This window comes from Seriola aureovittata, chromosome 12 (assembly GCF_021018895.1).
Source record: "Seriola aureovittata isolate HTS-2021-v1 ecotype China chromosome 12, ASM2101889v1, whole genome shotgun sequence".
Taxonomy (NCBI): Eukaryota; Metazoa; Chordata; class Actinopteri; order Carangiformes; family Carangidae; genus Seriola; species Seriola aureovittata.
Window position 1 is genome coordinate 2,303,609 of NC_079375.1, and position 15,896 is coordinate 2,319,504.

Below are 15,896 nucleotides of genomic sequence, written 5' to 3' on the forward strand. Positions count from 1 at the left end.
ACAACTATTATTATTATTGTTACTAATGAGCTACTGGACACATGAATTTCCCCTAGGGGATAAATAAAGTATCTATTTATTTATCTATTATGACTAAATTTCACACAAATTGTTAGTATTGTAGTCATCCACATATTGTTGTCACCACCCCTTAGGTTTTTCTTCTCTTTCTTCATTTCAATAAAGAAAGAGAGAAATAAAATCTTAAGTTGTTCTGTTTATTTTGGTTTTACGCGCAAGTGTTGCGTATTCTACTCCCACCATGGCCCATTCATTTTGGCAACGGCATATACAAACTACCTAGCTACGGTTTGGAATATACGATTAAACTAATAATATCATCTTGGATAATAGTACACATAGAATACATTGACTAACGGAAAGATAACAATTCGTAATCATACAAATAAATGGCTAAAGCTACAATATCAAATAGTGATATTAAAGTGATGTATTAGGTTGTCTATCAGTTAATTCCCTAGAGGAAAAAGGGGTCCAGAGTGGTCCTTAGATGACAGTATTGTAACATGGTGGATATTTACCTTAGAACTGATAAAACATATCTCAGCCTCCTTTTGGGCTACAGAAATGAATTTTGGACCATACTTTATGGAAATCTTTCCAGAGTAATAATGCATGAATTACCTGGTGATGGGACATTCAGTTCAATGACATTTTAATCATACTTTACAAATGTAGAATAATGGTTATCAGCCCAGCTTGGAATGTAGGGTGGTTTATGGCAGGGGCCTGTGGTCCCTCATGAGACCCCCTTTTGGGTATGAAAGGGTGTTAAAGGTGATAGTATTGTTTTCTCTTGTGAGAGAAAAATGAGTCAAGAGTGTGAATCCTGATGGTTTAGCACCTTAATAGGGCTAAATGTTCCTTTTCATGATGCTTGATAAGAGGTGGCACCCACCTATCAGTCCCATGTGAATGTAATAGATGCAACATGAACTCAGTGTCAGTCTGTGGGGAGTGTTGTGATTGTCTCCCATTTGTTGCAGGAGTGTTGATTCGGGATGAGTTCCATGAACTAGCCATAAATTCCGATGATATCTTAAAAGCTAGTTTATTGGTGAGAGGAACTCATTTCGTCCCTGTTTTCTGTCCAGGTGATAGTTTGATGATGGGAAAGTGGACATGGGAGGCTCTCCATATAATCCAGAGCACCCCAGTGTCCTTACCATAAATCTTGTGTCCGGTCACTGGCGTCCACCAGTGTCCGCTACAAGGGATACAACCACAAGGAGGTGATTCTAGTTTTTTAATATTTTTTTCCAACAGTTCCTTTTCATTTTGTCAGTTTTTGTATTTCATTGATTGAGACAGCCTGTCTTTATTTTTGTATTTTTTTTTGTGACTTTGATGATATTCTGTAAACACAGATTTCTGTGGATTTAGCTTCAGCCCCTCACAGTGTCGATCTTAGACCGCGATTGGAGTGTGTGTGAGACCACACATAAATCTACCTGCTGATGCCACTATCGTCGTTTTATTGAATCCAAATTGGAAAATCCCTTCATCCCGCCTTGTTGAGCTTCAGAAATGGGCTGCCATAACCTGGGTGAATTATGAAAGAGGCCCAGTCCTCACCAATAAACTGCCCTGTAAATGAAAAGCATTTTATAGAGCCTCAGAGACTCTCAGTGGTTCTTCAGTTCAGACTCAAACACTCACTGATCCTCAGATGAAAGTGAGACGGTTTCTCTGATTCACTTTACAAAATGAAGTCAGTGCAGGTTTGACTTCTCCTCCACCACATCTCAGAGGGAAATACTTCACTTTTTAACACACATGAAACATGCTTTGGATTTGCTCTCAGCAGGTTTTTGAAGGTTGCAGTAATATTCCCCCACCCCCCACCCCCCACCCTTCCCCCTTCTGATTTCTGTCTGCTTGGTGCAAACAGGAGCTACAGGGCTTTATATGATGCAGATGTGCATGAACTAAAAAGCTAAAAACATGCAGCAGATATTCAGATATTCAGCGACACTATGCCTCAATAACATTTCATCAGCCCACATTTACGTTGTAAATGTTGATCCATAAGAAGATATATTTGTGGTTTAAGAACCAAAAACCATCTCAATGTAGTTTTACATCTCCTCTCTCAGGCTTCCCCCTGGAGCTCTAGAAACAACAGGTCAGTGAGCCAATCAGAAGAGAGGAGGCTCTGAGCCTCTATTCTGATTGGCTGACTGTTTTCTGAGTAATCCAATAGAAATATAGCAGATTTCAGGTAAACACTCAGAGAAGCCAAATCCTGCAAGGTTGGAATGTGGGTCCACGTGGGCGAGGCTTCCCCCTTAGCTAAGAGCAGTGCCTGCTTTGTTGTGACATCACAAAGTTCCAGAAGTCCTGACGGCTGGTTTTAAGGCTCAGTTTCTGAATACAGGCTGTGTGCATTTCTCTCTGGACTGAGGCTTTGATACTTTCACAGTATTAATATAGAACCTCCTTCCTTCCTTCCTTAATTCCTTCCTTCCTTCATATTAATTTCAGTCCTTCCTTTCCTTCTTCAGTTGATCTAAATGTGGAAAAATGATAGATTGAACATTTTAAACACTTCTCTCAGATTCTTTATGCCTGTGACACCTGAGGATGTTTTCCCTCTGCTGTTGGTCTTGTGTAAAACCCTTGAACCGTTTTCCCTGAATCCCAGATCCCCCTCACCCCACCCCCCCCCACCCCCCTCTGGTGCTGTGCTGTAGACGGAGGTCATTATTCCAGATTAACTTGCTGATGTAGTAAAATGCAGGATTGATGTTGTTTCACCTTCGGTGAACACTGCTGACTGCACAACTGTGACCGTTTCATCTCTGCCATAAATCAGCCTCATTATTGAAACCGTGTCAGACAAATTAATGTGTCTAATCACCAATGTTTTCAATTAACCCACAAACCAAGCGTGCAGTTTGTTTCCATGGAAGCTGAGCTTTGATTCCAAAAGACATTAATCTGCTTCCTATTTGAACCTGACGCAGAGGAAGTGTGTGGAGACGAGTGACTGCAGACATGTTTTACAGTGACTCCACAGCTCTGTCAGAATCCAGAGCTAGCTCACTTTAATGGTGAAAAAAATCAGTATTATTACTGTATTACCCAAAATGTTATTACTTCCACCAAGGAGGTTTTGTTTTCACAGATGTTTGCTGACCATTTGTCGGTCGGTCGGTCTTTTGGTCGATTGGTGTCAGCAGGATTACACATGAAGTACTGAACTGATTTGCGCCACACTTGGTGGAGGGATAGTCCTGGGCCAGTGACAAACCCATTTCATTTTGGTGCTGGCCCAGTTAAAGCAGCAGATCCAGGAATTTTTATCACTTTCCATAACATTGCAGGATAGAGCACTTTCATTTTCAATTTATGTTGATGTAAAAAAATCGGACATATTTATGGTGTTGAGATCTGTGACTGGATCTGACAGACCTGTGTAGGATTGTTTGGCCTTGCCAGAGGTATGTGTTCTGCTGAGTGCCATTCTAGTTTAATCACATGCAGATGAAGTGCTTTAAAAGTTGCACTCTACATAAAAGTGCCTAACGGCTGCACTGAAGAAACCTGGTTGTTGTTGCAGTGTTTGACTTGGGGTCGGACCAAACCTCTAAATCCTGAACAGTACAGTTTCTGTAAACAGATCTGTTTACCAAATTTTTGTTGATCATTATCATTGCTTTTCTTTCCAAGTATCTGCATGAGCAATGTCACAGACAGATTTATATGTTTCATTCTTCATATCCACAGCAGCTTTGAAGGGAGAAGATAAAAAGTCACGTTAACTCCTCTGATCCATCACTGGCTGTGTTGGGGTGTTGGATACAAACCTCATTTGCAGTCACAGTTTGCTGTCTGATGTTTTTTCCAGGGGCTGTGCCAACACCCAGAGCTCCTCCAGTCTCAGTACATCCTCAGAGCATCTTCTGAGATCTGATTTATGTTGATAGACTCACCTTGAATCACAATGTGTTGTCTGATGGGAGACGCTCAGCTCCCTCCCTCTGTCTCTTTCTCTCTGGGTGTTGGCAGGAGACGGTAAACCCAGCAGGATATATGGATTTCTTGTCAGTGGTTATGGCTGTAAGGTGGCCGGTGACCAAGCGTTTGATTGGCTCAAGGAGGTGGTAGGTGGGTGGGGGGGCTTGAGGGGCGTCTAGCACCCTGAGGTGAGGAGCACCTGCCCTCTCTCCTGATCTGCTTTCTCTTCGAGGCGTCAGGCCAATCACCACATTCACAAGGTTTGATTTCAAGGACCAAATAAATTCAATCGTTTTACTGTGAAACAGGAAAGTTGTAAGGTTTTTCTTGTGGTCATTTTTCACACCTTTATTTTCTTTTTTTTTTATTAGATTTTTTCAAATCAAATAAATACAGTAAATAAATAAAACTACATAAATGGGTAAAAGACAAGGAAATGATAATAAAACATTTCAAAATATGAATACAATAAATGGTCAAACAAAATAAATAATGGGTTGAAATTGTGGGTCTGGACTAAGAAAAGATGATATCTATCACTTGAAGATCAGGCTGGCAGCAAGTAAAAACGCAGTTAAAAAATTATGGCTTCAGAAGAATTTCCTACTGTCCTACTGATGACTTACTCCATACGACTCCAAAAAGAACTGGGAGAAAAATGATGGAAAAATGTGTTTATTTAGCCAATGAGACAGAATCTTTATTTCTCTACTTATTTTCATAATGTGGAAAATATTCATAAATAAAAAAGTAAAAAAAAAAAAAAAAGAAATTGTGGGTCAATTAACTGCTTAGTTGATCGACTAATCAACAAAGATTTTGATTTGTTCTTGATTTGAATAATTTTCAAGCAAAAATAATGAAAATATGTCAAATATTTGTAGATTTCAGCCTCTTATAGGATGATCTATACAACAACTATACAGATGTGTCTGTATACTTTTGGCCGCATAGTGACAGGTTTTGTCTGTTATTGACTGTTTCCATTTTTCTTACTTCAGCAGATTGTTATGTAATCTGTGTTTTCATTCTGTTTTCTGCAGATTTGGCATCACAAAATATTTCATCTTTCATGTTTTTTGAGTCAGAGAGAGAGAGAGGGAGGGAGGGAGGGAGGAGGAGAGAGAGCGGAGAATGAGAGAGAGGGAGGACAAGGGAGTGAAAGAGGGGAGAGGAGGTGAAGAGAGGGGGAGAGGAGAAGGATGGGATGGATGGTGACAGGGATGAGTTGGGAGAGGGAGAAATGGAGATGGAGGAGAGAGGAAGGAGGGATGGAGGGGGAGGAATAGAGAGAGAGAAGGAGAAAGCAAGTTTGTCAATATTTCCAAAGGCATGATGGGAGCATTAAAAATGGATGAGTGTGTGTTTGTTTCTTTGTGTGTTTCAGGTGTGTGTGTGTGTGTGTGTGTGTGTGTGTGTGTGTGTGTGTGTGTGTGTGCTGGTTAACATTCCCAGCAGCTCCTCCTCCAGCAGACAGCACGAAGACATGAAGCCTGTCGACAGAAAAACAACCACAACAACAATGCACCAAACAAACCCACTGCTTCTTTGTTTGTTTGTTTGTTTGTTTGTCGTCACCCACCACCTTCTCACACACACACACACACACACACACACACACACACACACACACGGACAGTGAGACTCTGATTGACCCTTCCCCACCTCGACTCTGACAAACAAAGCGAGACCCAGACAGCGAGTAATCATCCTCTGACATCCTACACATCCTTTAGTCTGCTTTGAGGAGCGAACAACACACAAAACACAACACACACACACACACACACACACACACACACATGCACACAGACTCAACACACAGATTAGAAAAGACAGCAGACAGGAAGTCAAACGTTCAGGTGACGGCGCTTCAGACTCAGCAGAAACGACTGCCGCCTGGATGAAATCTGTTGATTTTCCACGGTGTTGTTGGAAAAGTCGAGTTGTTCTCACTCACTTTGTTTGGAGGAAGTGTAAAGTGTGTAACTGACACTGTCCCTCTGTGTCCTCCACAGCCGACAAAGAAAAACTGGGGAAGAAGGACGACAGCAGTCCCTTCAAAATAAATGTCTTAGGTAAGGAAGCTACCCGTTTTTTTTACAACTTGAGTCTTATTTTTGTGGTTTTGTCCATCATTTCTTTACATCAACTGTAAACAAAGGTTATTGAACGACTGCATCCTCATAGGTGTCGATAAAGAGAGATGCAGCTCTACTATGAACAGGAGCTGTACTGAACGTCAGTACGAGCTAATTAAAGTTTCCTTAGAATAAAGACAGTTGCACAAAACACCCTTAAGTTTTCTCTTTAAGGTTTTTCACTTTAGTATTGAAAGTTTTCTCCTTATCTTGCTCTTATACTAAAGGAATCACTTACAAAGTCAGTTAAAATGAGCCCACAGGTCATCTGTGCAGCAGCTTATTATGACCCATAGTAAGGTTTTGTTGGGAGGACATCAAGTGGTCCTAGTAATTATTACAGGTCAACAAAACACAGCAATAGGACACAGGAGAGCGGTGTTTAATTCCCATGTGAAAGTAGCAGTTTATGTTTTTTCTGTTATCCATCAACGTTTAATGTTGAGGAAGTACTTCCAAATCACCATCTTTTCCTAAACCTAACCAAGCCATGAGCATTATTATAGTAACCATGGCGATGAAGGTAGGTATGCAGCTCTCAGTAAAGGTACAGTCCGTGTGTGTATTATTGTAAACAATGAGAACGCAGGTCCAGTACGGGCGTTATTTCAGGAGACGCTTCTATGGGTCGTATCAGAGGGTTGGAAAAAACGTCCAGTGTGGTCGTTCAGGTTTGAGGACTGTTTGTCATTTAAACAGTCGTTAAAGATCTATTTTAACAGCAACTTGGACGAGTTTATGGGGACAAATGAAGAAAATGAACGGATCCCAAGAACAGTGTTCTGCAACAGCAGAACCCAAGCAATGGCGACCCAGTACAATCGGATTCTCTTTTGCTAAGTCCTGATGCGTTCTCCTTCACAGCTTTCTTTGACCATTCATGACATTTTCCATTGAAGTCGAGGAGAAGTGGTTAGGAAAGGAGATTATTTTGATATAGTCATTCAGGCTGGATGAGAGGTCAGACGATCAACCAAGTTATTACAAATCCTCCTGAGGATCTGGACCGCGAGCCAGGAGCTGCACTGCTAACATGGCAGTAACAAAAATCTCTCGGCACGTAAACGACCAGTGAGACTTTGTGTTCATTTTCACTCCGATTATGTAACTGCATTGTAAATCTGCTCCTCCGACTTTAATGCAGCTGATGGTGAAACTTCCTATGGCCTCTCAGCAGTCTGTTAACCTCCATGTGAACCTGCTGAGGAGCAATAAGTGAAGGATGAAATTTGATGAAAATCTCCTTAATACACAGTAATGTGCTCACGGGGGGGGGGGGTGCTGCCACTGACAATATTGTGAGTTCACCATCCTTTAAACTGAGACGCTGTAATTTCCCACAAATAAACACACAGATTAGCAGAGCGTTCCCCATCCAGCTGCACGATGCAAACATTGAGTCTGGAGATCAAAGAGGAGATGAAACAGAATCCGGAGGGTTTTATTATCTGCAGCTCGCTCAGTGCATTCATATCATCGACTGAAACATCGATGGGGGGGGGGGGCTCCGTCACTTACTTCACTCTGAGTTTCCACTTGGACTCAGAGACGGACAATAGAAGGATCAGATTAAACTGCTGCATTGTCAACATCACAAACAGCGAAGGTCACAGCAGCACGTCTGACTATAACACTGTGAGACAGAAGAGCTGAGGAAGGTTGCGTTCAAAAGCTGCAGTGTTCACATCCGTTTATCCGTGGCGTTTCCTCCTCTGGTTGGAGCATGATGACAGTGACACCACCCCCCAACATTTAACATTTACTTCATGTTTCTGTCACTCAAGCTTCCCAAGGACTGTAGAGAAAACCTGCTCAGAAAATGTTTAAAAAGGTTAAAAACATGGAGAAATTGTGGATTTCAGCTGTAGTGGATTCATGTGGAAGATGTATAATGTCTCCATAAGAATTAATCTAATAAAAGTCAGATACCATACACACTGGTAAAGTATTTCCATTCCATTGATTAATTTACTGTCATAATTAGAAGAAAAACACACATTAAAAAGGGAAATTAATTAAATGAATTGCCACATTAGAATCCAAAACTCAACATCTTACCTGTAATTCATGATCACTGTGAGGCTGAGGGACGTTATGTCAAACAAATGTCCAAGCAAACACTAAAACACAAAGGATTATGGGTAGATGAAGACAGTTGTAGTTAAAAAAAGAATAAAGTCTGGATGCATGTTGAAATGATAAATCATCAACATGTCAATCATCAACACATTTATTTCTGCTGTAAAGTTGGACATTTAAACATGGGAGTCTTTGGGGACTGACTCACTGTTGGAGCCAGACTCTAGTGGTCGTTAGAGGAACTGCAGCTTTTGGTTTCTTCAGTGTTGGCTTCATTTTTCAGTCCTGGAGGTTGATGTTTGTTCATCAAACTAACACAAGAAAATAAAATGTATGAAGAAAATTTCTGACCAAATATGTGTGATGAAATGACAGTTTGTCTTAAAAAAAAAATAGCAAAAAAAATACCCCAAATAAAATCGACTTTGATAAAGAAAACATAGATGTTGCTGGATTTCCTCTGTGTAACATTACAATCATCTGCCATTAGAAAAGTTAGATAAATAATGATCATTAATGTGTTTCTCTCAGGGAGGTTTGTACCTGACAGATTCCCAGGATGTTAAAATGACTCATTTGCTGAATCTTGTAATTGCGACATCACAGTGAAGGTGTCATGTTCCTGCAGGTGTATCCTCTGTGTTCTGTGAGTAAACAACGATAGGTTGTAATAAGTAATAAGTAATGGTCTGGTTAACACCGCTGCAGCTGAAAATCAACCTGTGTGAACAGTAAAAAAACTCATCATTACACTTTGGTTCGTCTGATCTTCTTTACTCAATATATAAGATACTGACGGTGGATAAATAGTGAAGCTCTTGCGCTTGTGAAACCAATTAAACTCTTCTTCATAATCGGCCTTCTCATATTCCTGATGATCTAAAAAGGTTTTATTAAATATTTCAAGCTCATAAATCCACAAAGTGTAACAACTGAAGTCGTAAATGTTCCCCAACAGTGAACTTTAAGACCCCAACCCAGGGTTTGTTATTAAAAGCTTTTTTTATGTTAATGTGACTTTTGTACATCGCAGATCAGTCATTTAATGAGCAGTGCAGATTGCTTTGTCGGCTGTTTCTCTCATGCTGCAGTGAATTATAGTGAAGAGAGACAACTCTGTGATTGAAGAATCCCGTAATGTGCAAAGCAGTTGTATTTTATAATTTATCCCCTCATACAGCAGCTGACACAGGATGACAATGATTCAGCAAATAAAAAGAAATATTTTATCATTTAACCAAATTTTGACATCCAAATGACATTTCAATCTTATATAAAACAACATATTTATAAAAACTTGTGTGTGTATATATATATATATATATATATATATATATATATTTGTATATATATTATCCTCACCAAGATAGGGACATGAATTCAATGTCTAATGTTATGATTTATTAGAAAATAAGGACAGAGAAGTAGAAAACCACAAAAAAATTCAAAAACAACCAAAAGAAAGTTGCATCAAGAGTTTAGGACGGAAAAGTCAATGAAAAAGGTGGTAAATTTTTAATTTTTTTAATTCATATACAGTATATATATATATATATATATATATATATATATGTAAATCATTACTATCACCTGTGTCATATCCTCATGTTTTTTATTTGTCGTGTTTTTTTTCCCCTTCGACCTGTTCAGAAACCACAGGTCTGGATCATGGTGATGGTTTCTACGCCGGTATGCCTATCCCCTGCGCCGACAGCTACGCTGGCTTCTGTGTTCACGGGAAATGTGAGATCAAGTACAACATGGCCACCTGCAGGTCTGTCAGTGATCCTGTTACTAATTAAAGCTCTATATTTTCCTCTTCTCTTGTGTTTTATCTGAAGTGTTGATCCGTATGAAGATGTAACCCAAAGAACCAAAAACCATCTCAGTGTAGTTTTACATCTCCTCTCTCAGGCTTCTGTCTGGAGCTCTAGTAACAACAGGTCGGTGAGCCAATGAGAAGAGAGGAGGCTCTGATCCTCTCTTCTGATTGGCTGACTGTTTTCTGAGGGATCCAATAGAAATATAGCAGATTTCAGGTAAACACTCAGAAAACACTGGGTGGGGCTTGGGGCTTGGGGTATGGCTGAGGGTGGTGACTGCTTCGTTGTGACATCACAAAGTTCCAGAAGTCCTGACGGCTGGTTTTAAGGCTCAGTTTCTGAATACAATTCAGATTTTTTTAACTCAAATATCATTTTCAGTATAAACTAAAAAGAATACAGCTAATATACTTCTGTATCTGCCCGTGCATTATGGTGCATTCACACCTCTTGTCTGGGGCCTCTCGTTATTCTGGTTCAGGTTGAGGTTCAGGTTTAAAGTTTCTACGACAGGTGTGTTCAGTCATTTCATTGATCTCTCCCTGTTTTCCTCAGATGTGACTCAGGCTACAAAGGTACACAGTGCGATGAACCGCAGGACTTCAACATCCTCTACGTGGTCCCCAGTGGACAGAAACTGCACTACGTCCTCATCGCCGCCATCATCGGCGCCGTGCAAATTGCCATCATCGTCGCCGTGGTGATGTGCATCACAAGGTAAAAATGGCATCCACTAAAAGCTAAATACTTTAAGACAAGCTTAATTTCAAAAGGCCTCAATTTCCAAATAAAGTAGGTTTGAAGGGGAACATGAAATCCACTTATTTATATTTATAACGTTATAAAGGTTTGGTTTGAAATATTTTTAACTCTGAATGAATATAAGTTATTCCTACTCATTGTTAAAGTATGTACCAGGTCTATCACAGGTCTGGGGTCCATTAAAGGATAAAATAATGTCTTATCATAAACAAAGGGGATTTTAAATCGTTTTCTGTCTGTTACTTTTTAAGGGGTAAAAATCTCTAAAACTGACAAATTAACATCAGAGGAATTAACTAATGGATGAATTAATGGCTTATAGTTATTATATAAATAATATATATATATATATATATATATGTATGTATGTATATATATAATATTTAAATTACAGATATTACAAAGTTAATTTCAGGCACAACATTAAAATATTATATTGTCACTGAAAACAGCAGAGACAGAATTCAGAAGAGTTTTAATCCTTTTGAGCTGAAATGATGAAAGGACGGATTGTGTTCTCCACCACAGTGGTTTTAATCCACGCTGTTAACCTGCAAAAAAATACCTTTAAATACATAATAACACAGTATAATACTTGATGATAATCCCTTAATGCATATTAGGCACATTAATGCACCTTAACCATTAGACCACCGGGGGCACCCCATGTGACCGACTGGCAAGTGGGTCCTCATGCCTTAAATTGGTGTTGCTTTGATAAATTCACCATATATTTCTAATCTTAGTGTGAAGATCTTCTGACAGCAGAAGTAATTTCCCCCTCTGTTAGTTATTTTACTTTAGTTTGGTGGATGGGTCCAAATACTACAATACCCATGAGCCTGCTGCAAAGGTGGCTGAATAGAAGCCATTCTATGGGAATTTGTCTAAAATTAAGCTAGAGAGTAAATTAATTGAAAATGCAGATTGTATTTACAGTGTAATCTTTAGCTCATTTGCAGCAGAATTTCCCACTTGGTGATTGGACATAATGCACCTTGGGAGTTGTAGTTGGCTTCCGTCCTTCAGTTTTTACTGTATGTCCTCATATGATTGTACCTTTTAGCTTTTTATCAAAGAACCAGATGTTTTCTCAGGCAGTTGTTCATCTAATTTATATATGATTCAAAAAGGACAGCTGTGGAAGGAAACAGAAAAAAGTTTACAGTCACCAGTAAAAAAGTCTTGAAAGGAAGACGATATAAAAATTTCTGTCAGTGAAAATAAATAAATGTTATTAAATAAAATAAATGTTTCTCTCCATCTCTTTAGGAAATGTCCAAAAAACAACAGAGGTCGCCGGCAAAAACAAAACCTCGGACACTTTTCCTCGGACACTAACTCCAGGATGGTATAGCCGTGTGTGTCGGGGGTTCTTTTTGATAAGTTTTTTCTTACGGCGTGGGAATGCCATTTTTTAAAAGTAGATGTGTGGTATTCGTTTATTTTTTCTCCTGGGAAACCATTAAAAAAAAGAAGAATGAGAATATTTATTTAAGGGGCCTTATTTTCTCTCCTTTCTGCTTTGAATGGAATTGTTGCGCATTTATTTGTGCATTCTGTTTTTTTTTTGGTTTTTTTTTGTTTGTTTGTTTTGGCCGCAAGACCAAGAAGAAGAAGCTGAATCGACAGAACCCACTGTCACTTTACATTGTTACCATGTGTAATGTCTTAATTACTTTAACTGCTTCATTAGAGGTTTCGTTGAATGCTTTATGAATATGGTACCTTTGGTGAACTGGCTAACAGAGTAATGTCTGCTCCTCTGGAATGTGCTATTTATTGAAAATGATTACTTTTATGCCCCTCTCTGTTTCACTTTTTACTAATAATGTGCAGCTGATCACCAAATGCAGTTTGTTTTAAATTTTTTGTCCATTTTTGTAGGAGGTGAGAAGGGGCCAGCCGGTGATATAGATATGTTTACACTTATTCTTTGGTATGAAATTCTGTGTAAAGACTTCACTGTGTTTAAACAAGCTAATAATTTATTATTATTATTATAATTATTATTTTCTTCAAAGTAGTTTTTACTCAAGGTTTATATGTTAACTTTTATTTTAAAACATTGCTTTCTAAATTCTAGTTCCTGTATATTCGCATGACTTGTGAAAACTGTGTACCGTGGTGTAGTTTTAAACTTTTTAAAAAGAAAAGCTGACGGCTTCGACGCCTCCTCCGTCTCAGAGCCGCAGAGATCCGGCGACGGTGGAGGAAAACCCAAAGTCGGACAGAAGAAGGGAGGAGACTGAGTGGGAGGTGTTTTATCTGTGTTAACGAAAAGGAATGTGTAATAGTTTAAAATCAGTCTGTTGTCTTTATCAGGAGAAAGAACAAAAACACTTTGATGGTGGGAAAATCTCGGCGTACATTCTCCCAAAAACCACTTTTGCTTTAATGAGGAACAGATTTGTGTCGATTGTAACGCTCAGAGGCGGGAATGTTTTTTTGCCATCTCCGTTCCGAAATCTGAATTCAGAGGATTGTAAAGGAAGGAACTGAGGTAAAACTTGTAGTGATACTTTTCATGTAACAGGAAGAAGTTTTGGTTGCTGGATGATGGCTGCAATCGAGGCTTTTCTATGAATGTGAGAGAAAAATGTTGTCTCGTTTTTTCTTTCTTTTGTTTGTCTTAATTTTGCATTTGCTTCTCTGTGAGACATTCCAAGCACAGAGAATCCCTCACGATAATAATCCTATGGGCAATATTTAAGACCGCATCTCTTTCTGGTATGAACATGCAATCAGATACAAGTCGTAGCTAACGTCTCTGAGCGTAATGGCTTAGGAAGTCGTAGCATTAAGCAGAGATAACAGACAAATACTGTATTTAGAAAAGGCAGCCAGACAAGAAAACATACAGCAGATTTGGTCTCTCGATGGACACTGTACTTCCAAGGAATGAAAATGCCTTTTCTGTGTTGTTCCCTTGTGTCCTTGACTTCACTGTAACACAACCTGTTGTTATACTCTTTATGTCGAGTTATAAGTTTTATATCAAAGTCCCATCATGTCTTTGCAAACTGTCTGAAACTGATAACTGAACTGTGTTGATGTATAAATTCCACCTCCCTCCCACCTCAGCACGGTTGCTCTGTATCAACTTTTTTTTGAGGATACAATTAATGTCTCACAACAAACCAATCATTGCAAGGTCAATCACTAAGGAAACCTTCTAGTAGCGTCCAGCGATGACGCCTTGACAGGTTTAAGTTTATGTAAATGGATCCTTCAGTTCCTTCACGAGTGCAACTGTACACTGTATTTGTCATGTTCAGTATTGGGGAGGTCAGAGACATCCTATCTTACTCAGTAGAGTTTGGTATCTGAGAGCAGAAGCTGACTGCACTTACAAAGTCAAACTGTCACAGTGTTTTCCAGCAGTATTTTAACCCCAATCTCACCTGTTCATGTCACATTAGATAGCCGATTCTCTTCATGAAAGTCTATTAATGCCATATCTTTACCAGGCATCAAAATATTCAAAGTTGATTTGTTCCAATAACTTGAACGCTCCTAAATTCCACAAACAAAATGTTTAAATGTTCTGTTTTGTCTCGTGTGCGGTGAAGACAGGTGAGCAGTATATTCTGAATCAGGACTTTCAAGGGCAATTATCCATCCATTAGGTGTACTGCTTATCCTTTGAGGGGGGCTGGAGCCAATCCCATCTGACATTGGGTGAGAGGTGGGGAACACTTGCACAAGTCGCCAGTCTATCACAGGGCTGAGATATAGAGATAAAACAACCATTCACCCTCATTCACACTTAGGGTCAATTTAAAGTCACCAATTAACCTGCATGTCTTTGGACAACATGAACCCAGAACCTTGAGGCGACAGAACCAACCACTGTATCATCTTGCCACCAATTATCTATGCATTAACTCTGCTTCCATTTACATCACTGAGCAACTTAAACAACTACAACTGAAACTGCAAGAAGAGAAAAAGAACTTAAAGACAGTGATGAGCAGTTGTGGAAATAATAAACAGGAAGTCGGAGCAAAAAAGTCTCGAACCTACAGTGGCCTGAGGGTTCATTCACACCAGCATCGAAAGTTTGGAACAGAATCGAATGCTGACCTTCAAGGTAACGGAGAGCCGAGGAGTCTAAATGGAAGAAGCCACTGTATTAGCTGTGTAGCACCAGTCTGGTGACAAGCTAGCATGTACCTAGGTAGCTAATATATTACTGTAAGCTCACTTTCCAAAGTAGTTCGCAGACTGGCCGCTGTAATTCACTGTCTGGACATCCAAAGTATAGCTACAACTGGCCGGAATAAACTAGATAGGGGCCAGGTGGTTCCCACTTGGTTCACTGATGCCAGAAAATATAGCCAATAGCATCAGTCCTCAACCACAGCTGGCTGGATGCAAGCTTGATAGCTCTACCATTATCAGTAAAAAAAACCGAAGTCATGCTAAGTTTAGCTAGCAGGATAGCTAATTAAGTAGATAGCCTTGGTCGATCGCATGAAAAGTGAAAGCTAAAGAGAGAATGTCAAACTTTCTAACCTTGTGTCAATGTCGAACAATCGGTTTCAGAAAGATACAGAAGTGATCAGAGACAGTCACCTCCCAATCCAACATCAGAAGGGTGTTTGAGGGAAGGGGATTTCCAAAGTTATTTGACCATCCAAAAAGCACTTCTGACAGAGTATACTTGCCCCTGTAAAGCAATTTACCTGCAATGGAAGGTCCTGATTCAGATTTCCCGAACGCTGCTTTCCTTTCTGTATCTGTGGAAGATGAAACTCTGAGGCTGTGCTGAGGGAGGTTAGTCTTCTCTGTGTGTTTGTAGTTTTTATTTTCTGTCACAGGAGTTTTTCTGTAGTGTCTACAGGTCGTAGATGAGCCGCCCTCCCCCTCCACCCCTACCCTCCGCTGAGCAACGTGTTTCTCCTTGTTGTCGACCATCGCAGCCGTAACTTCTCTAAATGTGACTAGAAAGTGTTTGACATGTTAATATTCTGCATGTAGACTTTGAGAGGCTATTTTTGGTCTCTGACAAAATAAAAAAGGAAATGTTTTTTTAAAGTAGACCACTGCGCAGATGTGTCATTTCATTCATGCGTGTCTTTTTTTGTCCGTCTGAGTCCGGATAGGT

The 15,896-nt window shown here is 39.6% G+C and overlaps 1 protein-coding gene across 1 annotated transcript in view; it reads left to right on the forward strand.

The window, feature by feature from the left end:
* The window catches only part of tmeff1a (transmembrane protein with EGF-like and two follistatin-like domains 1a), a 96,718-nt gene extending 80,887 nt beyond the window's left edge, over positions 1-15,831 (forward strand). The window contains exons 7-10 of the mRNA XM_056391405.1: positions 6,000-6,059; positions 9,852-9,975; positions 10,580-10,741; positions 12,059-15,831. Of these exons, the coding sequence (XP_056247380.1) occupies positions 6,000-6,059; positions 9,852-9,975; positions 10,580-10,741; positions 12,059-12,143 (431 nt within the window). The 3' untranslated portion in view covers positions 12,144-15,831. The remainder of the gene's footprint in view (positions 1-5,999; positions 6,060-9,851; positions 9,976-10,579; positions 10,742-12,058) is intronic.
* Positions 15,832-15,896: the final 65 nt, after the last annotated feature.